This window comes from Dinoponera quadriceps, unplaced genomic scaffold (genome assembly GCF_001313825.1).
Source record: "Dinoponera quadriceps isolate SergipeBrazil2010 unplaced genomic scaffold, ASM131382v1 scaffold1070, whole genome shotgun sequence".
Taxonomy (NCBI): domain Eukaryota; kingdom Metazoa; phylum Arthropoda; class Insecta; order Hymenoptera; family Formicidae; genus Dinoponera; species Dinoponera quadriceps.
Genome location: NW_014555341.1, coordinates 350,786 through 378,695, shown reverse-complemented (window position 1 = coordinate 378,695; position 27,910 = coordinate 350,786). Strand labels below are relative to the sequence as shown.

The window sequence follows — 27,910 nt, the reverse complement described above, 5'->3', positions numbered from 1 at the left end:
GATAAACACCGGACCGCGCTCGGCCGCGGTTTCAGTTTGTTTCAGTCGCTTCTACACGCCGGACGTGTCACACGCGTTTTTCACGCTCCTACACGCGCACGCCAGTCACACACACGCACACACACCTGCGTGCACGTGCGAGTACGTACGCCTGCTCTAGCGACTCGCGCGATTGGCGGCTCTCGTGAGAGAACGGACTTCGGCCAACGTTTCTTCAGTCAAGCGCAGCCGCTCGAGCCCGACGGACGTGCACGTTTGTCTCCGCTCATCTTCTTCGCGGACGAGTATTCTGCCGGACCCTGCCTTTCGGAGAGGTTCTCGAGATTTGCAAAAACAAGTCGTCGATCTCGTCGAAGACGTCCAATCGCTCCAGCGCTGTTCGCCGACGGTCACGTGCCTGCAGAGCTCGACGTTTCCCGCGCACTTTTCTCCCGGTGAGTACACAAACGATGGTAACGGGTGACAGGCCTCGCTCGCTCTGCGTGTGAAAAGTTTCCAACTCGACGCGATGTTTCTGATAGTTTGCTCGCTGTTTGACGAGAAATTGAGAAACTACAGTTATCTGACTCGCGGTGTCTCATGCGAGGCTCGAAAAGTCAACGATAAAAGCGGGAGTAAAAGTTTCACCGGACCTCAAATGGCGGGAGTCTCTCGCTTCGGGTTTGTTTTTCTCCCTTCTGGGAGAGACGGCATGTCGGTTAACTCAACTAATGTCGTTTGATTTAGACTGCGGGAATAGACACTTCGCGCGAGAATTAGTGAATTTCACCGTTTCGAATAACGTGTTCGTCGCGATACACTGATTGAAATCAGAAAACAGAGATCTGTTGTTGTTTTTAACGGGATTATTTGTTTGCGTCTTATTATCACACACGAAGTTCGTAGACATGTGCCTTTGCCGCGTACATGCGCGTTAGTTTCGTAACAGCTTGAACCGAAATAAACGGATTGTTGTTTGTTACTTCGCTGATAAGTTGCTCAACTTCCTTTTCTTCAACTTCTATTTTCCCGTGGAATAGAAACTCGCAAAACAATTGACGCGCAATATCTCGACAAATAAATGCGTCGGACGATACTTTCTGTATAATTCCTCCAACGGAACTTCCAATGGATTGCAAGTAGATTATGCACAGCGTAACCTTCTCAAAAGAAATGTAGTCAAGAAAAAAATATAAAGATTAATGACGACAGGGTATATAGTTACGGCACTGATTTCGTTTACGTTGAATTAATCACCACGGACTACGTTTTGTCGGGCTACGGAAGCCACGTTTACGAAGAGCAGAAGCAAGAAGAGACGGAATTTGTCCATATTGCCGCCGTGATTATTTCACAATGAAATCATATGGAAACGTCCGCTTTGTATAAATATTTTACTTGAGTTCATAATTGGTCATTTAAATACATTCGCATATATCTGCATACACGATGTCGGCGAGATTACGCATTCGAAAATAAAAATCGAACGTTCAATTGCTACATCGCGAACCGCATAGAGCTAACGTCGCGATCGTACATCAGCGATTAAAGCGAAAACAGTCTATTCAGTCAACAAAGAAAGCATCATCTTCGTCATATTCGGTGCATTTATCATATACGATCAACAATATTGTCACACATACTTTTCGTGACGCGTAAAACGACGTACAAAGAACTCGAATGTAAAACATTCCTTGCGCTGTAAACATTTAAAAAAATCACACCTTGCGTAATCAAGTTTTAATTTTATGCCAGATTAAAATGTGCACGTACATTTCTCAACACGAACGTAACATTCATTACAATTACAAATGCGCGGAGAGGAACGGTTGGGAGAAACGAATAAACAATTGATTTGCATACGGTGTCCTCCTGAAAGCTCCTGAAATTGCATAAGAAAAGAGAGAGAGTGAAGGGAGGGAGGAGGGGGGGAGGCCACGCGAGACATACGCAAATGATCGGAATATCAAGGTCTATGTAGCCATCGCACGCAATTCATCGCGTCAATCTGCTTTGAGCCCGCTGAAAGCTCCGTCATTCTCGCTCCGATGACGCTCGAAGCGTCCACACACGACCTCGTTAATTCGATGACGTCAGTAAAAAGTTTAGCGAGTTCGTAGTTCGTAGGAGAAAAAACATGTTTTTATACATTGCGGTAGTTATCGTCTGTATTTACAATTACGTTGATCGCTTCGCCGGCATAAGTTCGCACGGATGAGCGATGCGCAAGTGCGGAAAGTTGTAGACGGTTAAAGTACGTGCACGAATGCACGAATGCCCCTCATCGTGCCAAAGTACGTTAATAATGATATATAATAATGATACGACAAATTCTAATCAAGCGACAAACATCATGAACTTCGATAAATTATTGAACATTGGAATGTCTCGGAATCTCGAGTTGAATATCCGGGTATTGGAGAATACATGAAGAATTTAATTTTTCATCCGAATAATCATCGAGATAAACGAGATACCCTTATATCCTTCTAATCGATCTGTAACTTCTGATTTATAAGTAAATTGTAATAAATTATTAAATTAAATTTAAAAGTAAATATTAAATTGGAAAGTAATTATATTACATAAAACAATATTCATGTTTTACATGTATTTTATTATATACTCATCATATGTATGATATATTTAACATAAGCATATATATACATTATATATATTTATTATATATCTTTGCGTGTTATTTTTAATTTTACATATTTGTTAAGATTTCAAAAATTTTACAATGCTCCTTTATCATATGGAAAAGAATTTTCCGATTTCCTTCTTATCTATTACTACTACGATTTCCTTCTTATCTACTGCTATCCGAAATAAACAACTAAGAAGAACGTTAATTTGAAATTGACGAATAATATTTCAGCAAAGTTCAAGTATGTCGGTTGAATGACTAATAAATTCAAATATGTCGGTTTACAGAATGATTTACCGCGAAATTTTCTTGCGTCATTCAGTGACAGATGATAAAGATTGAGATAATAATTTCAAAAGTTCAAAACACACTATAAGATAGCACTGTCAAACGGATTACTTAGCGTTAATTTGTTATTTTAATTTTCACAGGAAGATAACCAAAATTTTAGCATAGCGAAGAATCGAACGATACTAACAAACACGATCGAACGCGCGCTTGCGAGTAGAAATTGCCATTTCATTGTTCAATTACTGTACACAATAGACGAAGCGTTCATATTCTGTCTGACAGAATTTAATACTTTACAGCTGAGGAACATGTCGGCTTTATCTCTGTCAGGTTTAGCGCTTTCCCTCTAATTTCAACATCCCGCAGTGTATCTTTAACGTAACAAACTCTCGACGGTGTCGCACGATTGTTCGTGTTTAGCGTGATGTGAGTATGGCGCAATAACGAACAAGGTTCACGGTTTGGTTGGAAACAAACGTGCGAGTTAGACGAGATCAGAGAGAGCTCTCACGAAAATGAGGATTTTCCTGTGAATGTGCCCATTGCATAATGTCTTCATTGCCGCTCGTGTATGCGCGCGCGCACGTTGGCTCGATGAAACTTGCTTCGCGTCTCCTGCGCTTTGATCTTATTTCGGTGAGACGCGCTGAATCAACGGGGCCCAAGGCTACCGTGTGAAATACGCCAGAGACCGCATACAGCCGAAACCTCCAGATTCCGAGAAAATGTATCACGACAGGTCGGCACGTGTGCGAAAGGAATTCATTCGCAACAATCAAGGAAAAGCGTTCAAACCGACATACTATTTTCTTTCTAGGCTCTAAAGTTTCGTTGAAAGTATAAAATTGAAAATTTATATGCTTGCAAACTAACAGCACTTATCTACCAAAATGTACATGTATGATATTCTTATGAAAATGTTTACATATTTCCTTGCGAATAATTATTATTTAGATGTCTGGGATTCACGGATTCTAGAAACTGGGCCTCAAAATCGACACACTTGTGGTGCCTATAGGAAATTATGAAATATTATATATAATATTATATATAAATATTATATATAAATTAAATAAAAGTACAGAAATCACATTATTTTGTACTAACATTATTTGTTACATATATTATCTTACGTGTTATTTTTAATCTTACATATTTCTTATAATTTTACAATTTTACGGGTCTATTGCTCTTTTATTATGTGGAAGAACTCTCCGACTTCTTCCTTTCGATCATTCTAAACAAATAAACAAGAAAAATCAGAGAAAATCAATGCACAGCTGTAAACAGCTGAAATCTTTCCTCTCCGATCCGAAATAAGCTAAATAATATATTTTTTAAACGCATTTACCGCCAATGAATATGCATTCGGAGTCGTGCAGAAACGTCGATAGGAGGGATCGCGGAATACTTAACGCCGTATTTCCGAATGTCGTCACTGAGTCCCGATATTTCAGTGCCACGACTATTCGCCTGTTCTTTTTCTTCTCTTTTCTTTTTCCCAAGAGTTACATTTTCGCGAAGAAACAACACGGACATCGATGAAGATGTCCCGAATGCGTTCAATCGCAGTAAGGACGATCGAAAATAGTCGCAAACCCGTGATTGTGTATTCAGTGCCAGGTCCATGGCCACGCGAATCTTCACCTGGACGAAGGCCAGCCGGCGTCCCTAGCGCGCGCGTGTACGGATATTCTGCTTTTGTGTGGTTGTTCGGCGATGTCCGTCACGCGAATTCATCACGGTTCCAAAACAACGGGTCACGAGACCACTCGCTCTTTCATCTCGCGCGCGTGGCTCAACGTGCTCTCGGGCGCGTCAACAGCGCGAGAATCATGGCTGATCATCAATCTGGCTGCGAGAATAATCGTGGAGTATGTCGGGATGAACCGGCGTAGCATGTCGAAGTAAGTCAGAGTAAAACTGCGTGACCCAGATTGCGATCGGAGTCGAAGAAAATGCGTTGGTAGAACGGTATTTGCGGACGACTCGTAAAATCTAGTTTCGCGTTCGAATATTGTTGAAATCGGAAATGTCGCGAGTTCCCTCCCTCCCTTTTTTTTTCTTTTATTTTCGCACGTTGATCGCCACGTTGACTTCCGTTGATTGCATGAGAGCTTAATTGAGAATTAAATTGTCCCACACGGGAAAAAAAGAGATTGATTGAATTAACGTTACAATGAACGAGCCGAGAACGAGCGTTTTAGTTGGAGGGAACAGAATTTCTGCTATTTATGAGCCAAGTTTGGTTCATAAACATCATTAGAATCGGAAAATTAGATGGAAAAAGGTAGGAAGAAAAAGTTAAGTTCGGTTTCTACAACCGGAAATTCTGTGTCTTTCAATCAAAACACGTTTGGTTTGTCCATTTCATGTAAATCCAACGGGACTTCCGTGTGGTGTCAATCACTGCGGTGACTGTCACTGTATTCAACTATGTTAATTTCTTGGAGGAAATCGAGTCTAATTGATGCACGGGATAACGAGCGGTGTGTCAGAAAAGTTACACGTAAATCCAACTGAGAAACCGGCCATCCTCTCTCTCAGCGTTGACCGTAGAAAGTTGCGTTTTATTGTCACGTGATCCCGCTGACACAACGGAAGTTAACTTGGCGAAGTTCGTTACGCGCAATGCAACTTACTATTATCTCCGGGATTTTCGCAGGAGGAAACCGGTCGCCAATATAATTTAACAGTTATTACGTGTGCCGCGATTTTCAGCAACGAAACAGGGAGATAACAGCACGCGATCGTAGCTTTAGAACCGAATTACTTTCTCTACAAATAATAGTTCGCTCTCCGCTTTTGCTTAATAGGAGTGGTCGTGCGTGGATTGCATACGCATTATGTAAACACACGCATCGAGTGAAATTATGCAATGCGCGCGTCACACGAACGAATCGAGGAGGTCTCTGCACTGTCGAGGGAATCGCATACGTGTCTATATTTCTCTCTCTCTCTCTCTTAGATTAGAAAATTGGTCCGTCGAAAACTCATTCGATCAAGATAATCTCCGTGCGAGATAACTCAAAGTAACGATGATTAATAGCGAGAAATATCGCGCAACACGGTTAATCACCGGCTGCGTGTTTGCCGGATGATCGCATGGGTGCAACGGTCGGGTGAATTAATTTCGAACTCAACAAAGAAATTTCGATTAAAACCACGCGTATCGCGCGATATATTCTGTGAATCATCGTTTTCGTTTCACGGTTATTAATAACCTGTCGACGATTAATAACTTGGCCGACGTCGAGGAAGAACAAGGTTCGACGAGAGCCTTCGGTTCTCCGAAATACATTGTATAATTGCGCACTTGTAAGAATGAAAAAAAAACAGAAAAGGTGTTTCGCGCAAGAATCGAGTCGCTCTTTACGTGACGCGTCTTCCGTGTTGACATAAACCGTGACTTTGACCAATCTCAAGCGATGATTCATCACGTATCGAATGATAAAAGCTATCATTTGCCGCGCTTACGTCTTGTTCGTATAAAAAATAGCGATAAATTGTTTTCTTTTCCGTGGAATTCTCAGCGAAGATCATTTTTTAGTTTGCTGCGCATTCCGCGAGATTCAATTGATTTCTCGGAAATCTCCTCCACGCGCAGGTTTGTTTCGCGCGTATATTAACTTGTAGAGCCACTGTTCGCGACGAAAGATGTCGAGAAAGAAAAAAACGACGAACGTCTCGTCGTTTGAGAACCGCCGTTCAACTCGGCCGACGACGACTCAACAATGACCCGTCACGCGCGCGACCTCGAAGCTGCGCGTTCTGAAAGTCTTTCGCGAGATTTTCGGCCGACTCGCGCGACATACGCACCGGTAAATAACAGACAAGACGCACTGCGTAACGAGACGTCGCGGGGCAATGTAACGCGTGACGCGAAAGAAAATATTCAACAGTGCGAACGGCAGAAGAGACGATATTTTGTGAACTCTCGCAATTAAAAGTTCCCGCGTTTCTCGGTGACAATCGTCAATTCGCTCGATCGAGATCGTTCGTCGCTTGGCCGCGGTCACGATATGATAGCAAAGATTCTCGTGGTCGGCGATCGTCCAAGTGCTTAAATCTACATTTCGTCTCATTCCGAAGGGCGAGGAGATGCACGATGTGGCGTTCCGTCGAGCCTCGACACGCTTTTAACGCGTGTTTGCTGATGTGAGAGTAATGAACCTCGAGTCGACCGCCAACGAGATAATTTGTATTACAATTATCGTCCTGTTATTTTGCGAACAACGAAATTTGTGGACGCATGTATTTTGGTGGAGCAATGGTTAACGTTCGTACATAGAAGAAAAAAAAAGTGCTGTAATCGATTAAACGTAATTCTGTTTTTTTTTTTTTTTTGTTAAATTAACATGTTCAGTCGTGTTAAATGACGTGTTTAAAGCGGTGTATAGAGAAGAGCTTCGGTTAAAGGATTTGCAGTGTAGTTTTCAGGCAGTAATGTGACGCTCACTTCTTTTTAAGATCTTTGTGGAATAATGTATCCTCAATTTTGAATCGTTACCTCATTCTTAAACGCTAATGGCAGGTATGTAGTCGTTAGATTGTATATTTTGGAATAGACCGCGCCATTTACTCCATCATATTTGTGTACACTTGAATGTACTGCACTTTTCAGTTGTAGTTACAAATTTTTCGGAAGACTGAAGTCTATCCATGCTACTTCTGCGATTTGTGTACCACTTTTGAGCTTAGCAAATGTTTCGCAGCTTCCACCTAAAAATACCCCGAGCGACACGCGAGGTATCGATCCAGCTCGTTTCGGACCCGGTCGATGTTAAGTATTTGTTATCTGCGACTATTAATAGGGCTCGCGAAACCCCCTCTATCGACGATGGTACGTAGACGTTAACGAAATTTACAGCCGTCACGTCAATGTCACGGGCGTAACGAGCGCACGGACACACGAGTGGACAGACGGACGTCACGTCGGAATATTCCGGACATGTAATTTCGCGAAAATATTGTTTGACTTTTTGAAACGGGTCCAGCTGATGGGTCTATATATATCTCTCTTTCCTTTTGAGTCCGCTCGCCTCGTTGCGCAGAATTAACTTCGTTAGAAACGCAAAACCGAGTAATTTTGTCAGAAATACTCGTTCGAGGAGGATTCCCGCTTCCATTATTGTAAATCTGCTGAAAGAAATTGTAATTGTAATTTTACACAGTGTGTAGTCACTTTTTACGCATTTATAATTTATACGTGTTACTAGTTTTTTTTTTTACTCTTTTACACACGTGTGTATAAATTACATAGCAAATCCATGGCAAGTGTGTAATCATTACACACTTGTCATAATCTAATAAAATTGCAATATCAACACGCATACAAATGCGTATAAAAAGTGACTACACGTAAAATTAACACGCTTGGATTAGCAGTGAAGTTGTTATAATGTAGACATTTATTAGAACCGGGATTCAAGTATCTTTTCCGTGGGATTTATGCAACAACTTGCAGGGCAATGGTTGTATAAGTAATTATAAAATCGTTGCATTCATTAATCATAATTGATTAGATAGAGACGACGATAGTCGCAGGAAGAATGCCGAAATGCGTTGAGAACCGCTGAGGAACTTTCTTATTTGTCAGTCAAAGAGAAGCAAACCTCTCTCTCTCTCTCTCTGGTTACGAGGACTAGAAGATGAGGTGGAGCGCGAATATTTCCTACGGGAGTTCACAATCGATTACTTTTACGACTGTAACTCTGGGGACTCGAATTGAAGTTTCAATCAGTAACTTCTCACGTTTTTTTTTTTTTCGCAAAACTGCCGTTAGTTTGAATTTCTGCGTTATTTGCGCGAATTTTTCGCAGAACATAACTAAGCAGTTCGTGTCGAAATGGCTCAAGAAAGAGACACATAAGGTCGTCCGAAACTGTGCAAAGCAGCAGTCATTCTTATCCGCATGTACGTTATCACCAAAAACCACTGCGATATATTTTCTTCAAAATGTTTTTAATCTTATTGTAAATTCAAATCGAATTATATACAATTTATGGATCGCACAAGTAATCTCGTATATGTGATACACACATGCGTGAATCGAGCAGTTCCTCGAAGCAAAATAAAAATGCGACTTACTGTTTTATTCGTGCGCACAAGACGTTTACACGCACGATTAAAAATATATTTTCGTTTCGAAACTCGCGAGCTGTATGATTTTTATCGAGAAGCCGAGGATAGGTCGCAAGTACGGGCGGGTGCAAAAATGCACAGTTCATAAGGCGCTGATACGGATAAATAAATTCAAGCGTTATGAGTAGCAAGTAGATCTCCCGTCGTCACGAGCGGCGAGCGTTTCACTCGCGCAACCTTCTCTCTTACGCAAGCCGCAGATAAGTGATCGACCTTTTTGTGCGGTTATTCGCGAGCCGAGGAGTAAAGCAGGCACTCTCTTGTGATAATGATACCTAAACCCGTCGTTCGCACGTCCGATTTCGATAAGCCAATTCGAATCAGGGCCCGAATTCATTACCGGCTGTTAACTGTACTCTCGTCGTCGCGCATTATTCGCGCTCATTAATTGATACGTTGGAATTCTGCATTCAGCATTATATGTTATTCTGCAATTAGCGACCCGAACATAATTCGATCGTTCTAACCCGATCGAATTCGTTCAGAAAAATCCACGTGTGTCACGATTAAAATCCGCTAAATTTACTTTCTTCCACAAAGAAGATATGGTAAGAATATATAAAAGATAAGAATATCTATCTAGATAGAATATTAAAATCTCAATAATATCGTAAATCTTTCTAACATGAAGTAGTAATATTACAAAGAATAATATCGATAATATCAATCGCATTGAGAGGATCAGGTTCGTCAAGAAAAGCGCAGATCGACGTGTTCGCGTATTGTGAAACTGCGTGCTTCCGATGAATCGTGCTAGATAATCATTACGTGACAGAGCGGCGCGATTGCGTGGGAAAAAAGAGAAAGACGCAGGAAGGGAACATTGTGTTGTGCGGACGTTTATAGTCGATGAAGTGGGAAGACGGCGGGATCTTTAAGCTTTTATGTACGATTCACCGACATGCGGAGGAGTCGTCCACGAGCGTCTAGAGGAGGATTATCGTCCTCCATCGCTTTTCTCATCGTCAAAGACGTTCCATCATAGAGATGTGCTGTGTTGCACCGTCGCTTCCTCACGGCGACCATTGTCCAATCGCGAAAAGTCCTCCACTGCACAGAAAAAGGTGGGACGATACCGTCATATTAAACCTTGACCGTGTCGGACTGCATGCGGCCTACACGAGACTCGCGAACAAAGTGCAACGTTTACGATTTTTACAGTGCGTGCACGTGTGTCGCACCTACGCGCCTACCTTTGGAATCGAGTGACGGCGGCCAAACGAATTCGAAACGTTTCGGGCCCTTTCTTGCTCACTCGTGTGTTGTCCACAGTTATTCGAAATAAAAGTTCGCGCGTTGATTTTCACGGAGGGCTGCCGCGTGGCACGCGAAACGCTTGACCTGTTAGTGAAAGTCTCTTACGAGCGATACGAATTTCGACAGGTAACACCAAACTGAAGCGAAGAGTAATATCAGAATCTATTTAATTAATTTAATTTATTTAGAGAAATAAGAACGAAATATTTCGTTCGATAAAAGTTCAGCTCAATAACTACGTGCTTGTGTATTATTAAGTAACGTTTCGCAACGTTCACTCTCTCGATATCAGTCGATGTATCCTATGACGGGATGTACATGTTATTTTTAATCAATTATATTGCAGCAGAAGTGAACGGAAATTTTTCACCGCGACGCATTTGCTTTGTGTTCACTTTCAAGTGAGCCACTATGCAGTCTGCTGTGCATGTCATTCGAGTCTAAAAAAAAAAGAGAGGTTGCATTGTCATCTCGATTTAACAGCAATCGAGAGAAAATACTGCGAAATTACCAAGTTTTAACATAACTGATTTCTGATGCGTATGCAGAGTTCTAGTTGCGCAAGTTTACGAAATTACGTACGAGATCGGAATTCGATAAGCGGAATTTTAAATTGCGACATTTAAAATCGTCACAAGCGAGTATTATCTCGACCCCGGTGAAACAAGCTTCGATTGAGAATACAACGAGGAGACAAATTCATTCGTCGGAATTTTTCATGCGTAATGATACAACATGGCTGTCATTCGCACTTCGCTTTGACCAATTTCACTGAGGGAAACCTCGCTAAAATTATAATTCCATTTTCGCGAATTTCAACTATATCTTCTGGCTTCAGCCCGAAATGTATATAAGGTGTCCCAAACTTTTCTTTCAATCGCTCGTATGAAGATAGAACAGGTTGAACTGATCAAAAAAGTCCTCCATCTTGCGAACAACCGCACAAAATTTGGATTGACGATTGAAAATGGTTATGTATAGAGATTTTTTTAAGTAATAACTAGTAAATTTGCAAAGTGGTTCAGAACTTTTTTTATTCACAGCGGCCTAATCTACAAGAATTTTTATTCAATCGATCGCTTTCAGTTATCTCAACCGAGTTTTAACGAATATACAAACGAATGTTTTCGCAGACTCGCAACGACAGAAATATCGTCTCTCGCCATCATCTAGTTTTTATTTTCTCTCCATTCTTTTATACGAACCGACATTTTTTCCATATACATGTATATATATTGTATATTACCAAAAATCTATCATTTTCGACAGATGTCAAAGTATTCCGCCGGTTTCTAACATTTTAATATCCGTCGATCGCGACATATTTTCCGAATACAGATCTCACTATTCGCGATCATTTCTTTCGGTTTTTCCCGGTCGAGATAGAATCAGCTAAAATATCTGGCAATCATAGCCGACTCCGTCCGTGCAGTCTCAGGTAATTCGATATCGATGGTGAATTTCGGTCGTACGGCCATATCGCGCGTATCTCCGAAGTGATTCCGCCGAGGAAGGCTGAAATATTTCACGATCGCGCTTGATATATCGTTCGTGAAACGTCGTTGAGCGGAACGCGAAGCTGCGCTCGCGTGATCGTCATTCGCGACTGTCATCGAACGACGGGCTCGGCTCGTAGAGGATGACCGAAAATAGCTTATAATCCGACCTAATGGCCGCTTATAAAGCGAACTCGCTCGGTTCAAGCCAGCACACGTCGGGTTTCCGCAATGGGAGGGATTTCGCCGGGCTTTCCTGAATGGCCGGTGACGCATCGCGATGCGCGGATCGTTATTACTCCGTTATTATTCAGAAGCGAAGCGATGGAAGAACGGCTAACGAGATTTACGAGACCGCGACGAACGCGTCGTTCACGGGATAACTCGGCGAGATTGAAGACCGTGGCGCATAAAAAAAACAACGTAAGCAAATTGACCAATCACCAGTTGATTATCCTTCGACCGCAAGGAGAACAATCGACTGTGGTTGGTCAATTTTGCCTTTCTAATAGGGCAGAAAATATCGATGCTGTTTAAGTGACGAAAAAATGACCGTGGAACTTATTTCTCGATTACTTTTTCCCATTGTTTTAATGTGATTCTCGCGTTATTTTTTCCACTACTTGGGTTACCGCTTACGTTTTTGCGCGTGTCTAAAACCGAGAAACGACGCACAACGGCCGGATTTATTGAACCAAATTGATCGAGCGCGAATCGATCGATCCATCGCCAAGTTCGTACACGACATCGAGGTACTTCGTTCTCGTAACGGCCATCCTCGCCCAAGGTTGTGTTCTATTTTCCTTATCCGACGAGGGAACTCGGACTAGCGGAGGATATCATCGTGACATCACGACGATCTCGATCGCTATGGAATAATTCATCTGATTCCTCCTTTGGTCGAAGACCGAAGACCCTCCTGTTCTCGAAGAGAACAAAGCTGTCGTAGTAGAGAGCAAAACGGTTTAGACACACTGTTGGGAACGCAGTCGATGGTCCAAGAAGAGAGTTTATTTTTGGCTAATTTTTTCTCTCGTTGGACCATTGGCTGCGCTTTAAACTTTACTGCGTCTGAACCAAAGTTGTGCCATGGATTGCAAAGGGGAAGACCAATCTCAAAAATAGAGGTATATAACCCCCTCCCCCCTCTTTTTTTTTATTAAGAAAATTGGTGAGTTAAAGGAAAAGTTTGCTAGTTGAATAGTAGAAGATATCTCGGACATTTTCGTAAAAAAAGGTTTATCGTATTTTTATTTATTATAAAGTTACTAGTTTATTTGCAAGATTATCATTAGTGTTTTATCGATAAAAGTGCCTCTGAAAGTAGATTAGAAGCTACCTGATTGGACGAGAAATCACAACTAAGGCCACTTTTATCGATAACAGTGAATTCAGAATAGATCATTATCTACGTATAGATAATATATAATACATACCTTGCATCGTCTGTAGATAGACATAGACACAGTTGTATTCTACGTGTAAACGCGCGTAAACCTGAAGTCTAAATCGCTCTGTCGTCCCCCCCGCTGCACATCCGCCGTCGAGACTCGCCGCGGCAAACGCGAATTATACCTGAAGTTATCTCCCGGGCGAATATCGCTCCTTCGGCGCACTCGATTGGCTGATCGATGTTCGCGCGCGCACACCGGGGACGTATGTACCGACACGGCTAACGACGCCGCGGTTTCTTTGTTTCAGGTGGCCCGCGGCGACGTCCAGTTCGAAACACGCGCTATCTCCGCCGGCCGACCCACGTGGTACGCCGTCGTATCGACCAGCGGACGGCCGGCGCGCCGATTGGCCCGGCCGACTCACGCGCAACGTCAGGTTCGAGCTGCCGTCTGCTGGCAGTGTCAAGTGGACTCGGTAACGTACGCTCGGCGAACAAAGGATCATCCGCGGTAAGTCTCTCGCTGGCTCTCCCGCACGGCCCGTCGTCGTAGTTTCCCGCGTCCCGTCGCCTCGTCGAGATCGCCTCGTCGTTGAACGCGTCGCGCCTGCCGCCACGACGAATTCGCGCGACGAAAACTCGTCGCGCACGCAGTACTCGAACGGCGGGGGGTGCTTCTCGCGGTGCTCGCTTTGACAGCTCGCAGTGACAGTCGCGCAGCGGATCGTCGTCGAGTTTTCTCGCTCGTCGGACGCTCTGTCATCGGTAGCCGAGGAGCCACTTGGGAGCGACGAAACGGGAGGCCCGTCGACGAGACACCACCACGCTCCGGAGATGCTCGGGTAAATCGCTCGGGCATCGGAAAGTCTCGATTTCCCTCCCCCCGCCGGTTAGGTCTTTCGCACCTCTCTCTCTCTCTCCTTCGTATCCTCCCCCCCTCCTCTCTCTCTTTTTCCCTTCTTCTCCGTGTGCGTGCAGGAGAGAGTCGCAAGACTGAGAAGCATATTATATCCTCATTGCCGCGACCGCGAACTTCGAATACTCCGCTGATCGCGTTTCCTCGTTTGGTCGAGTCCCGCGGCCGGTGGTGCGCGGACTTAAGATGTACAGTATGAACTACATCGGCAAGTTCATCAGTAACTTCCGCGACTTCTACAACGAGATCAATGCGGCGACCCTCACCGGCGCAATCGACGTCGTCGTCGTGGAACAGCCGGACGGCTCCTTCGCATGCTCGCCTTTCCACGTCCGCTTCGGCAAGCTCGGAGTGCTCCGCTCCAGGGAAAAAGTGGTGAGTTCCCCCATGTCGAGCACTATCGGCTGTTTACCGCTGAGTAAGCGCGAGCTCGCTGATAAGACTGGTATCGTAAATGCCTGGTGTGTCATTCAGGTGAAATTATTATGGCCAACTTGTTTTTCAATTTTTTTCAACGTTGAACGCATTCCGGATGATCGATGTGAAGAATTAGCTTCGAAATCAACCTTATCTATCTCTGTTTTTTTTTTTAATCATAATTATCTTTTCTCTGTCTTTTTGTGCACATTACTTTTTACATCAATCTTGTTGAAGTAAATGGTTTTCCTATTTATATATATCCAGAAATATATGTAAATGTATCTGAAAATATGTTTTGTTTTATGAAAATATAAATATGTTAGGAGTTATTATATATATTTTCCTATTTGTTTATATGCTTAAGATATGACTTGTCGGGTACAGGAAGTGTTTCTTCATTCACAGGTGGACATTGAGATAAATGGAGAGCCTAGACAGATTCATATGAAACTCGGGGACTCCGGCGAGGCCTTTTTCGTAGAAGAAGTAGGCTCGGACGGGTCCCCAACTGACAGAGAAATTCCTCCGCATCTCGCCTGTTCGCCTATACCGGATGACAATTGTTTTCCGCCCTCGCGATTCAACCTGCTGTCGGATCTGCCTCCGGAACAGAGGGAGAAAATTCTCATCGATTCGGTTCTTTCCATCGAACGCGAGAAATGGGAGCAGATGTCGGCCTTGCCACCCGATCAGCGGGAGAAGTTCCTGGTGGAACAGTTCTCAGATCTCCCGACGGAACATCGTGAGAAATGGCTGCAGATCGCTTCGCTCACCGCGGAAGAGCGGGACGAAATGTTCAAGGAGAGCTTCGGTACGATATCGACGCTGCAGAAACAGCAGATGATCCGGGAACAATATTCCGCCTTGAAGACCGAGGACAAGGAGCGATTGTTCAAGGAGAACTTCCCGGAATTGCCGATCGAGCAGAGGCAGAAATTCGAGAAAGCTCTGCTGAGCGACTGGAAAGAAAAAGAGGAGAAATGGGAAGAGAAACGCGACGTGAATTCTAAGGACGAAGACGATGAGATATTCGATATGGATGCCATCAACGACGAAGAGCCCAAGGTGGCGATGTCGACGCCCAAGTCTTTCGTAGCTGTCACCTCGTCCGAGAGAATTCGCAAGATCAGCGTGGTGAAGAACGACTTTAGACCGATCACGGATGATCCTCAGAGCAGCAGCAAGGAAAAGTCCAGCGACGAGTCGAACCCGTCCCTGAGCAAGAAGAACTCGAAGGAGGAGAACGTCGAGGAGGTGAAGAGTAGTGGTAACAGTTCCACCAAGAGGAAACGCAAGAGGAAGAGTATCATGAAGAAGAAAGGATCACAGAGGAAGACTAGCAACGGCAGCAGCAGCCAGACGGAAATGAGCGAAACCGATGTGCTTGTTACCGAAGAGTCGGTCAATGAAACCGTAAGTAATGTACAGGCCGTCACATACCGTATGAACTTAAGTGTTTCTTCAGTCCAACGAGCCTCTTACAAGTGTCCCATTTTTGTAACACACATATTCTTTAAAGATACTGAAGGGTCCTACTCCGGTGTCAGAAATCGAGAAGAAAGGTGCAGAAATTGCTACGTCCGCTCACGATACGCCCGTCGAGATACGCCCTGAAACCGACTTTCACTTCTTCAGCGACACGGAAGTCACCAAGTGTGTAATCTACGAACAGTTTTTTTCTCAGCGCGCTACGTAAGATACATTTATTGACTTCTTTTTTTTCGTCTTCGAAAGGAATCAAGAATCCAGACCGTCCTCGCCTGTTCAGTCGGACACTGAATTTGAGATGCGCAAGATCACGCAGGAGGGCAGCGAGCGGGAGGACGACAAGAGTCATCAGCAGAGCTGGAGATGGGGTGAACTGCCTAGTCCACCTCCGGAGCCGGCGCATATGTCGCACAGGAACTCGTTGAGCTCCTCGGCGACGGCCAGTCAGCCGAACAATGGTTGGTGTATAATTTTGTTATTCCACATCATACATACATTTGAGGCCCAAACGTTATTCATGATTAACACCACCTTGTATATTTCTAAATGGAAAGCGCCTATTAGGCGGATTTTCCCGTTTACATTTCGAGGGACTAACAGTCATGATTCCTTGATAAGATCTCAAGGTAGTTGGTCCGCAGATTTATTTTCGTAGGAATTTTCAAATGTTTACATTAGTCGAAACACGGTCTACACGCATGCAAAATTACAAAGTTGATTGGCTATACTGAAACCGAAATATTTATATGTATCACAGGGACAAAAATGGCTTTCGATCGGTCACGTTTATAATTTCAGCAACCAAACTATTCTTGTGGTTTTAAGAAAAAAAAAAGAAAGAATGATAAAAGAGATTTGTAAAAATATTACAAGATTGTGATCATTCAGTTTTTTTTTCCAGAAATTAATGTAAAATACACAATTTCTGATGACGTTTGAAGTATGGACAGTTAGTCTAAGAAGTTTTGGCAATATTTCACGCGTTATATTTCTCTTTATGCATCTTGGTCAGGCATCTTTTTAAAGATAGAATGATTAAATAATCTTGAAGGTCTATAACTATCGACACGTAAAAATATATTCAGAAATATATCTAATAACACAGACAGTCCCAGGCTAAAAGTATTAAACGTGAGAGTGCAAAAGCGTTTATTTCTCTATGGATTTTGAAACATTATGTGAATTTTTGATTGATTTTACTGTTCTCGTCAAAGAGCGTCAAAGCGGCATATCATAAATCGTGTTTATAAACATTTAGCATAGATTTGTTAAGCTTCTTCGTGTCGTATCAACCGTTTCAAACGGTATTGTCGCGAACCAACTATCTTAACATACCAGTATCGTCAGACTCTTAATCTTTTTTTTTCTGCCATGGAAGAAACTAACTCCGAGTTGCTTGATCGCTAATAATTACTGACTAACCGCTTTTTCAATGGCAGCAGATGCACACCGATCTATGCTCAGTGGCATGTTCTCCTTTATGAAGAAGACCTCTCGCGTAAGACACAATCCGGAATCAGAGGGAATTTATCTTAGCGATCTTAATGCCGACGAGCTGGATCCCGAAGTTGCGGCACTTTACTTTCCCTCCTCGCATCGAGGCCCGACGGTAGTTAAAGGTATATGGTAACACGCTTTTGTGCTTCAGTATAAATGTGTGTACACGATCGAAACTAACATTTTTAACTACATCTTTTCCAAATTTTCTTTTTTTTCCAACCACATTCGCGTATCGAATATCTCATCGAAGGCATTTTCGCATTTTTCGCCGATGAAATACTTTTCGGCGTTTTAAGCTTGAACACTATACAAAAAGATTTCACAAAAATTCACGTTTCTATTTCTTACGTTTGTGTCTTGAGAACAGAAGAAGGATGCAGCTTTTTGTTACAGCAACATGAAGAAGAACAAATGACTAACAAAACTGCGCATATCTGTAAATAGAAAGTCTCTGTTGCCTTAATTAATTAAAACCAACTGGTGTTGTGGATGTTGTTTTCTCTTAGTTAATATTTCATATTTTATGTATACAACTGCGATATGCGTGTACTTACAGATGGAAAAACAGTCGATGAAGAAGATACGGAATCAGGTAACGGACCGAGCTTACCTCAGAGCCCCAATAGCGTTGAGGGAGCTATCGGTGGGCCGAAGTCGGTGGATAGCGATTTCGAGGAACCAAAGCACTCGATATTCGATAACAATGTTGAGATCAGTCTGTCCCTGTGCGGTGGTTTGGACAGCGAGAACGGACCGTCCAAGGAGGCTTTCCACGAGAATTTACTGCAGTTCGAGGACGTTTGTGCCGATCCAAAGTTGTACGAGAATCCGAGCTTGGTCGTGAAAATCAATGGGAAATTCTACAACTGGAGCACAGCCTGCTCGATAGTAATGACTTACGCCGTTTTCCAAAGGCACCTACCGCAGAGCGCGATCGAAAATCTGTACACGCAGTACATGTCGTTGCCGGTGCACGAAGACAAGAAACAGCAGAACAGCGGCAAGCCCGAAAGCCGTAGTGGATACAGCTCGTGGTTCTCTTGGAGACGTTCCACGCAACCTACTAAAAAATCGCAAGATATTAGTCAAAGTAAGGCTCATTGAGAATTTTATTCCATATTTCTCTAAGCCTCAACCATCACACCAACCACGTGACAGCGGTTCTTTTGGAACCTATATAAGAAACATTTTTTAAATATTTTTTTTTCTTGGATTTTTTAGAATAATTTTGAAATGGAAATTATACACACTCACACAAAATTTTCAAATAAAATAACGATGGACAATTTCATTCTCGTACAATTAATATTAATACTGACAATATTAATAGTTAAAATCTAGACCATCTGTGTTTCGCTCCTGACGGCTTTTCTTGTTATTATCCTTATTATTATTTCGTGAAATTATATATTGTGTGCATTTTTTTTTTAACATTCCTGTTTATTTTCTCTCAGCTGATGGGATTGTCGTGCAGACGTCCGAACAATCTCTGGAAGCCAAGTCTGCGACGAATGAAGAAATATCTTCTACTAACAGGTAGAACTTAATCACCGCTCTGCTTTCACTTCTTCATTTCACCGTATTGTTTTGAATTCTATCCATTATATCTTTACAGGGAAATAAAGACTGAGCAAACAGTGGACTCGTCGAACACGGCCGAAGTGATGGAAACCTGTCCGAGATTGGCAACCGTAAGCAAAGAAACCGCGCTCACGAAGACTGAGAAGACGCGTGAGAGAGAAGGCGAAGGCTACAGTGGCAGCGAGGATTCTGACAGCAATCAGAACGAGCCACCTGGCGTAAAGATGCCCATGGAAAGAAGACCATACTACGAGTCCACGGAGAAGTATCGTAAAACTTTACGACTTTCGTCCGAGCAGATAGTGAGTGTATCTACGTATTTCAAGTATTGAGTCAATCAGTTGGATTCAGTCGAACGTTTTTATAGTTAAATACAAGCGAATGTAACAAGTGTCGGTTACTTTACAGGCGAGCCTTGGTCTTAAGGACGGTCCTAACGAAGTGGTCTTCAGCGTGACCACTGCTTACCAGGGTACAACGCGCTGCAAGTGTCACATTTACAAGTGGAAGTGGGACGACAAGATCGTCATCTCCGATATCGACGGCACTATCACAAAATCCGACGTATTGGGCCATATTCTGCCGATAGTGGGCAAAGACTGGGCCCAGTCCGGAGTCGCTCAGCTGTTCACGAAGATAAAAAACAACGGCTACAAACTGCTCTATCTTTCAGCGAGGGCGATCGGCCAGGCTAAGGTTACCAGGGAATACCTAAAGAGCATAAGGCAAGGGGATTTGTCATTGCCGGAAGGCCCCTTGCTCTTGAACCCTACTAGCTTAATCTCGGCGTTTCATCGTGAAGTGATCGAGAAGAAACCGGAAGAGTTCAAGATCTCATGTCTCAGCGACATTCAGGCGTTGTTCCCTGAGGATTCTAAACCGTTTTATGCTGGATACGGGAATCGAATTAACGTAGGCGAAGTGACATTTTACCAATCATCGGTCGTAACTCGCGAGACAAATAGCGAACTGTAATGTAAGGATTGTTTTATCTGCGCAGGACGTATGGGCGTATCGAGCAGTAGGCATTCCCACAATGCGGATCTTCACTATAAATCACCGAGGAGAATTGAAGCACGAGCTGACACAAACATTCCAATCCTCGTAAGTGTTTTATCACTTGTCGTTTGTTAAAATAACAAATGTGTGATATTTCCTCTCTGTGAAAAGGAACACGTAATGGCGAAATTAGGAAATGGAGTGTGTATTTGATTACCACTCGAGTAGTCGTATACGTGATATCGATCTAACTGCTATTTAATTTTACGTAGTCTCAAGGAGGTTGTGTAACTCAGTGTCGTATTTTCAGTGGCGCATCAAGGGAAAAGGGGCCACTCATAAATTTAGCATTTATGTTTGTAACTATTCAAGTAAATGTTAAAAATTTGAAACGAAGTTGAAGTAAACTTTGTATGCATACTATATACATACATACATACATACATACATACATACATACATACATACATACATACATACATACACATACATACATATATATATATAGTGCAAGTTTCATCAAATTCTTATCAAACTCGTTTCACCTTACAACCTCCTTGGTACTTATTTTTCTACTTATTTTTCTACTTATTCTACTTATATAATTCTCTTCCATGCTTGGTAGCATTTTTTTCTTTTTTTTTTCTCCAATGCAGTCTTTCCGAACAATACTTTGTCTCTTTTGAAATAATACCTACTCTATGAGATACTTGCATGATACCTTGTTACATCGATCTAGGACAATACTTACTATTATTAAAGCGGGGTCCCGTTATCTGCAGATGGGAGCTAATTGAGATTAATCGAGGCTAATCGCAATCTTTACCGCATGGCTCACGCGACACTGAATCTTACATGATCGTTTGAACTTTCCTTTCAAACGAACTTTTGTATCTTCCGAGCTTACTAATGAAACTTACACGAGTCGAATCGTCGACTTTGAGCATTTCAGAAAAACTTAAACCAACGAGCAAACCGGATGCATTGTTTTGCACTAAACCGAATGATGAGAGCACTTAAAAATACTAGAAAAATGAAATGACTAAATTGAGAAGAAAGTACGAGCTCTTTATTTCGCAGGAGAATACTGATAGGCCGGATATTTCTGTGATTACAGTTACGCGTGTCAGTGCGATATCGTCAATGAGTTGTTCCCGCCGCAACCCATGCCGAGCATCTACTGATAGCGGCGCAACCATATATAGTCGTAATTCTAATCGGGCCGTATAGCTACAACTCGAAACGCGATCGTTTGTCGAAGTAACGCTCGTTAACGCCGAGCATCACCGGTATCACCGGTGCTGCGTTTGGCCGCGTCGTCGTTGCGTCATGCACTTGGAATACCGCCCACACGCATAACGCAATCCGCTCTCTTCATCCTCCCCGACAATTGACACAGTAATAAGTCGAGAAAGCACATGTTCACCGTGCGCATCCGTGTGGGAGGATACATGTGTACGAGCGAGACATGACTGACGACCAGCTGTCGGGGGGAGGAGGGACTTGGATTTTCCCGATATATACACACACGCACGTTCCGTGTTCGGAGCCGGTTTTGCAGTAGACGTAAAAAAACGCAATTAGTTGCCTCCTAGTATCACTGTACTATGTTTTTGGGATATTTGGTTGTGCGACAACAACTACCTACCTACCTTATGATTTATAGGGTAAGCACTTGTTTATACCACTCGCTTCTTTTGTCACCGCTTTGGCGCACGCTTTGGTTTACTCAGCCATCTTAACAATCTCATCGCCGGAAAATCTCGACACGTACTCCTCACGCAAGTTTCGGGCAGAGTTGAGGAGGATTATCAGTCGCTGACTGTTCGTAACGTTCTCGAACGGCGAGAAGGCAAGGGAGGAGGAATGCGGTTCGGGAAACGTTCACGTCGGAACTTTTCTCAGGCTCGCTTCGTCTTGATTCGCTTGTCATCCGTATAAGCGGACTGGTCGATTCTCCGCGTGTACGTAGACTGGAAGAAGAATTCGGCGCGTGCGTCGACAAACGTCCGAGCGTTGCATCCTCTCGTCTTAATATTATATATTGATATTAAAAGTACTAAAAGATCCGTGATTCGGCTCTTAAAGGCTCCGATACTCTTCTTTATGTTCGTATAATAATTGTTTCGACCGAGCACCTCAGACCGAACACACACAGACACACGCGCTTCATGGTCACTCTCGACTCACAAATTATGATCCAGCTATTTTCACAATGCACGGACGATCATAGCTTGTCAGCCTAAGTGTCATGCTTCCATGATCTCTCGATTTACATATCATCCGCAACTGAATACAACTTGCGTGATTAACGGTGTTCATGTTCATCCTTCTCGTAATTCACATCGCACCGGGGAGTCTCTCTGCGTTTCTATCGCATCGTACGCGAGCTTTTCCACATCGGAGTCCACATACTCGTTTAATATCCGTGTATGTTCATCTCACACGTGTAACACCCGGCGCATCGCGCGTCGAGCAGCATTTCGATCGGCAGAATTCTCATGGCGTCTGTTTCCGCCTCGGTTCGTGCGATCGATTAATTTTCTGTAAACGGGTTACGGGCGTGCGCATATAATTTAAAGCATTCTCGTTCCAGCCGTAATACTTGACGAGCTTGTGACGGACATTACGACGAACGTGCGACACACACGTACGCGTTTGCTGATCTTTGTTCTCTCTCTCTCTCTCGTTTCAGATATTCGAACATGAGTTTCATCGTCGATCACCTGTTCCCGGCATGGCGCGAGGACGCGGCCGACGAGTTCAGTAACTTCTCATATTGGCGGGAGCCAATTCCGGAAGTACCGATGCTCGAGGACCTTTAACCCTCAGACCGAAGCCACTCGGGGGACTCGCCTACTATTCCGCAACCAGTCATTCGCTTGTACCACGAACCATCGTCGTCATATTTAAGCTAACTTTTATACCCTGCGCATTGACCGTTAGTGGCCTTGACGAGTGTGATTGTCCAATGCGACGCGTTATCAGGAGTTACCTCGGGAATGCGAGCGGATTTATTTCACCACGCGGAGGCATTATAACACACGTGAACAAATTTTAACCAACCAATCGCGCAGTCCATCACTCTTTGGACAGTGGAGGAGGAACATTTGATTGTTCGGCTTGGACTTAATTCACTCACTGTTTTACGACTAAAGTTTTTTCACGTGCAAAATGGCCTTTACTCGAACTTGCGTCGGATGTTGAGCTTCGTATTCGGATGTGATGCCGGTTCTCGTCAACGCCGATTAAACCTTAACCTGGATTTAAACTCTCCTTGGACAGACTTAAGCCTTAGATTAAGACTTAATCGGCGTTGATAGAAACGGATGTGAGCGGTTAAGCGTGTCATCTGGATATTGTTTAAGTAATACTTTTGTAGACGGTCTAAAGGGTAAAAAATTTATTCGCGCTGTATCTTACGGACATTCCAGCTTCGTTGCACACTCAGGTAACAGACAGAAGCAAAACATTGCGTTGGAATATACTTGGTTGCATATATTCGATATTATTAATTGGATCTAATCACACCAGTCAATGTACACAGCGTGCCTAGTGATTAGATATACGATATAAGCAAATGCTTCGGATTAACTCAAGCAAATCTTGTATACACACACTGCGCTTGATGAGATCAATTCAAGCTCTTATAAGCGATACGATCAAGTCGGCATTGAATACACTTTGGAGCATTGATAGCCAGGTAAAATTTCGAACGATCTTATGCACGCCCGGCATCATCTATATATCTCATTCTCACAGTGGACATTCTCATTATGCTAGAAAGAGAGAGAGAGAGAGCCTCGCTTATCACCACACAATTCACACACACATACACACACACACGCAACTTTTATACAAGCAATCTAATTGTCTACGTACATGCTGTGAATTTTCTACATTGAGCTGCGTTGGAACTTTGCTTACTGTAATTGGTGATAGAGAGAGGGGAGAGAGAGAAGGGGGGAGGGAGGAGAGTATTGTCACGATTATAATGTAAGATATACTAGCAGGTGGCAGTTAGCAGGAGGAATATTTATATGTCGTTTACGTTCCCTATTTTTATTCAGAGAGTCGTAATTTATTTTTGTATGAGATCTCTATTAAGTTAGCGTGCTGTGAAATCGCCATATTTGAAAGGATGATATATCATTTGCATTGTGATATTTCTGATCAATTTAGGGCTTACACAAAGTAGGTTATGTGTACGGACATGGACATTTCCTTTATGAGGCGTTAACATGGTTCCACGAGATACGAACTTATCCTATTTTCCGTAGATCGTACGTGATATAATTTTAATTTATTCAATTGCCCCTGTAATTACGGTTTTTGTAATATTATATCTGCCAGCCTTTGTCTTTCGTACGTTACCTAAAACCGCATCATTGACATATAGATTAAATGATTTTCCTTTTTTTTTTTTAGCTCGGTTGATTTAATTGTGAAAGCATGGTCGGCTAGTTCGTTCCTCTTGCTTCTCCAAGAGTCATACCGTTGCAGTAATAAAGGTACAATTACATCCAACCAAAGAGGATAGAGTTAAATCCGCAATAGGTTGTCTCTTGTTAGGTAAAATAATTAGACTGTAAATGTTTATGCAAGTATAAATTTTCATGAGAGATAGAAAAATAAAGCTGAAATCGAAACATGGCTTATCAGTGGAATACAAATTCTACATCTGTAGAATGAAATAAGTTTCGATTTATTTATTTTTCTATCTTACCCTTATTGATATACGTATTTACACAAACACCTGCAGTCCAATGGTGATGCATTCATTGCAATGCAATGAGGTAAGGCGAAATTACAGCGAACGAATTGCAAATAGTTCTAAGCGTATTTTTTTGTTTAGCCAAATGTGATCTATAGCACGGAGAAAAATTGACAAGTTTAGTAGAAGAATTTAGGACCTTAGGTGTTGTATAGATTTTGTATTCCTGTTTGAGAACGCATCTTCGTTTAATGATCATTTCGATGTATAATATACATATTACGCTACATGTAGTCATATTGTATATTTGTAATTGTTAAATATTTAATTTGTAGCATTATATTCATTTTGTTATAATCCATTATTTCTAGTACAAATAAATCCAGTCTTTTTATAATTCCTTTTAGTTTTGTTTATGTAATGTAATGTTATAATTTGTTTATTTAATGTATTATTATAGCTATTTTTCATAATAATGAAAACTGAATTCTCCATTTTTCAATATATATAAGTTTAAATTTGAAAACTCTCGAGGTAATATTACGTAAAAAAACATGAACGTGTTTCGTACAATTGGAATTGTTAGGTCCGATTATCTCCTTACTAAATAAAGTTAATTTCCACACGATTGGAGACATATTCGATAGTTATTTTGTATGCAATATGATAATGTTAAAATTAGCGTTATATACGGAATGATGTCTATCGATTAAGCTTTGTCGATAACAATTACCTGTTTAAGATGATCTCATCCTCATGATGTAATATGTTCCATTAGATTCAGTTTACTAAATTCTTATTCTAGCTGTATTAGCACGTCGCTACGCTTCTATATGTAATAAATGTATGTCCTTTGAAATCATAAACAATAAAAACCACAAAAAATGGCTGCTTCATCGTAATCGAGTTGCAATATCACTCTGTAATAATGAAAATTCCATATCAAACGCGACAAGAAATTCAAATACCCAATGTCTCGTTTCTCGATATTATGTCAAGATATGTTTTATTAATTGCATTTTCTATGCAGTTACTGTAAACATATCTCATATATATATATATATAAAACGTGATAAATATTATAACGATTTATTATCGTATCTTGCTTTCACAGATGTTCTACTCGGCCAACGAGTCTTAGTCTGAAATAATGAATATCTTATGTTGTAATAGATTTATCGTAACATTGTACCAGGACATGGATTATGTTTGTGTTGCATACAGATAGAAATTACAATATTCTGCAAATGTTTTACTAACAGTATACCTGATATTTTAATTTCTGCATGCTTTTCTGCCCAATGTCATCATTATCTGAGTATTCTATGGACTCGATGGAAGATGTACTATGTCTATTATCAGGGTGAAGATCAAGAACTACTTCGGGTATATTATTACTGACTCGTTTTGGGGATGTATCCCAGTACCAATAATATATTGCCTATGAATATCGTTTGAAAAATATGGTGAATGAAATTACCATATACCAGGTGTAGAAGTTTGAAACCGGAATTTTTTGGTAAAAATTACACGTCTGTTGTTTGAAAATGATAAAAAATATTTTATTCAAAATAATGTCCATTCCTATTTATACATTTTTCCCACCTCTCCGGCAGTTTATGAATGCCACGCCAAAAAAACATTTCTTCTTTTGAAGCGAACCAGCAATTGAGCCATTCTCGTACATTTTCATACGAATTGAAGCGTTGTTCAGCGAGAGCGTGTCCCATTGATGCGAATAGATGATAATTGGATGGAGCCAAGTCTTGGGAATAAGCCGCATGCGTTAGTATTTCCCAACTGAACGCCTCGATCGTTTCCCTGACTCGTTTTGCTGTGTGTGATGGGGCATTATCATGGAGCAAAATGACTTTGTGTTGCCTTTTTCTATATTCCGGTCGTTTCTCACGCAATGCTCGATTTAAATCGATCATTTGCTGTTGGTAGCGATCAGTGGTAACGGTTTCACCAGGTTTTAGCAGCTCATAATAGATTACACCCTTCTGATCCCACCAAACACAGAGCATTGTCTTCTTTCCAAAACGATTTGCAGTGGATGTCGATGGTTCGCCTGGATTCACCCATGATTTCTGACGCTTAGGATTCTCAAAATATATCCATTTTTCATCACCTGTCATGATACGATGGAGAAATGACTTTCTTTTGTATCTGTCGAGCAGCATTTCACAAGTGGTTTTTCGATTTTCTTGCTGTCTTTCATTCAGTTCATGCGAAATCCATTTTCCCACTTTCTGAATTTTTCCCATGGCTTTCAAACGAATTGAGACAGCTTTCTGCGTCACATTCAATTCATCCGCGAGTTCTTGTTGAGTTTGAGTATCATCTTCATCCAATAAGGCTTGCAATTCGTTGTCTGCGAACTTTTTCGGTGGTTTCCCACGCTCTTCGTTTCTCACGTCAAAATCACCACTTTTGAATTTTTTGAACCACTCGAAACACTGTGTTTTACCAAGAGCATGTTCATCGTAAGCTTCGACAAGCATTCGATGCGATTCTGCAGCAGTTTTCTTCAAATGATAACAAAAAACCAATGCTGTCCGCAAATCGTAGTTCGTAGGCACAAAACTCGACATGTTTAAGGTTATAGAAAAATATACCGGTGTATGGTCTTACGGTCCCTAAACTGATGGTTAGCACCATCTATAGGGAAATTCCGGCTTCATACTTCTACACCTGGTACATGATGTAATATGGTGTAACGTGAATGTGTGTTCCAGATAAAGGTACAGAAATATTTTCTTCTTACCCATAATATACAAAACATCCAAAATGCAGTTAAAGCTAACGGTTCCATGTTTTACTCGATTAATATGAATTTCATTTCAAGACACATTCGATGATATTATTTTTTGCTTTTTAACACTAAAAATTTCCTTTGACATCTTCAAATTATCGATTATCAGATGTTCGATTGTCAGTTCTTTGATATCTAAATGATTTAATTTCATGACAAAAATTTATTGTACGAATTTTTTTAACTTATTAAAGAAAAAAGGATAAGTATTAAAAAAATATATATATAACATATAATATACTTATATAAAAGTGTCCATATATTTTA

General features: G+C 41.8%; 1 protein-coding gene across 5 annotated transcripts; it reads left to right on the top strand.

The window, feature by feature from the left end:
* LOC106743899 (phosphatidate phosphatase LPIN1) lies at nt 1-25,730 on the top strand. 5 transcript variants are annotated; one of them, XR_001374407.1, is made up of 13 exons: nt 3-434; nt 13,519-14,501; nt 14,952-15,959; nt 16,066-16,199; nt 16,281-16,492; nt 17,474-17,653; nt 18,091-18,624; nt 18,989-19,070; nt 19,150-19,417; nt 19,524-20,027; nt 20,116-20,219; nt 21,232-21,781; nt 22,810-22,897. XR_001374407.1 is itself a non-coding variant. In XM_014618183.1 (12 exons), exons 2-12 carry the CDS (start codon nt 14,313-14,315, stop codon nt 22,937-22,939), a joined length of 3,342 nt encoding a protein of 1,113 aa, XP_014473669.1. In that variant the 5' UTR covers nt 1-434; nt 13,519-14,312; the 3' UTR covers nt 22,940-25,730. The 5 variants fall into 5 exon arrangements, 4 of the variants coding, with proteins under 4 accessions (XP_014473669.1, XP_014473668.1, XP_014473671.1 ...); XM_014618183.1 differs by lacking the exon at nt 21,232-21,781 and having other exon boundaries at nt 1-434; nt 17,477-17,653; nt 22,810-25,730; XM_014618182.1 differs by lacking the exon at nt 21,232-21,781 and having other exon boundaries at nt 2-434; nt 22,810-25,730.
* The last annotated feature ends 2,180 nt before the right edge of the window (nt 25,731-27,910 follow it).

Coding starts and splice junctions, on each gene's coding strand:
- LOC106743899 (XM_014618182.1), top strand. CDS start 14,313: ATGTACAGTATGAACTACATCGGCAAGTTCATCAGTAACTTCCGCGAC. Junction 19,071..19,149: donor GAAATATCTTCTACTAACAG/GTAGAACTTAAT, acceptor ATATCTTTACAG/GGAAATAAAGACTGAGCAAA. Junction 20,220..22,809: donor ACACAAACATTCCAATCCTC/GTAAGTGTTTTA, acceptor CTCTCGTTTCAG/ATATTCGAACATGAGTTTCA.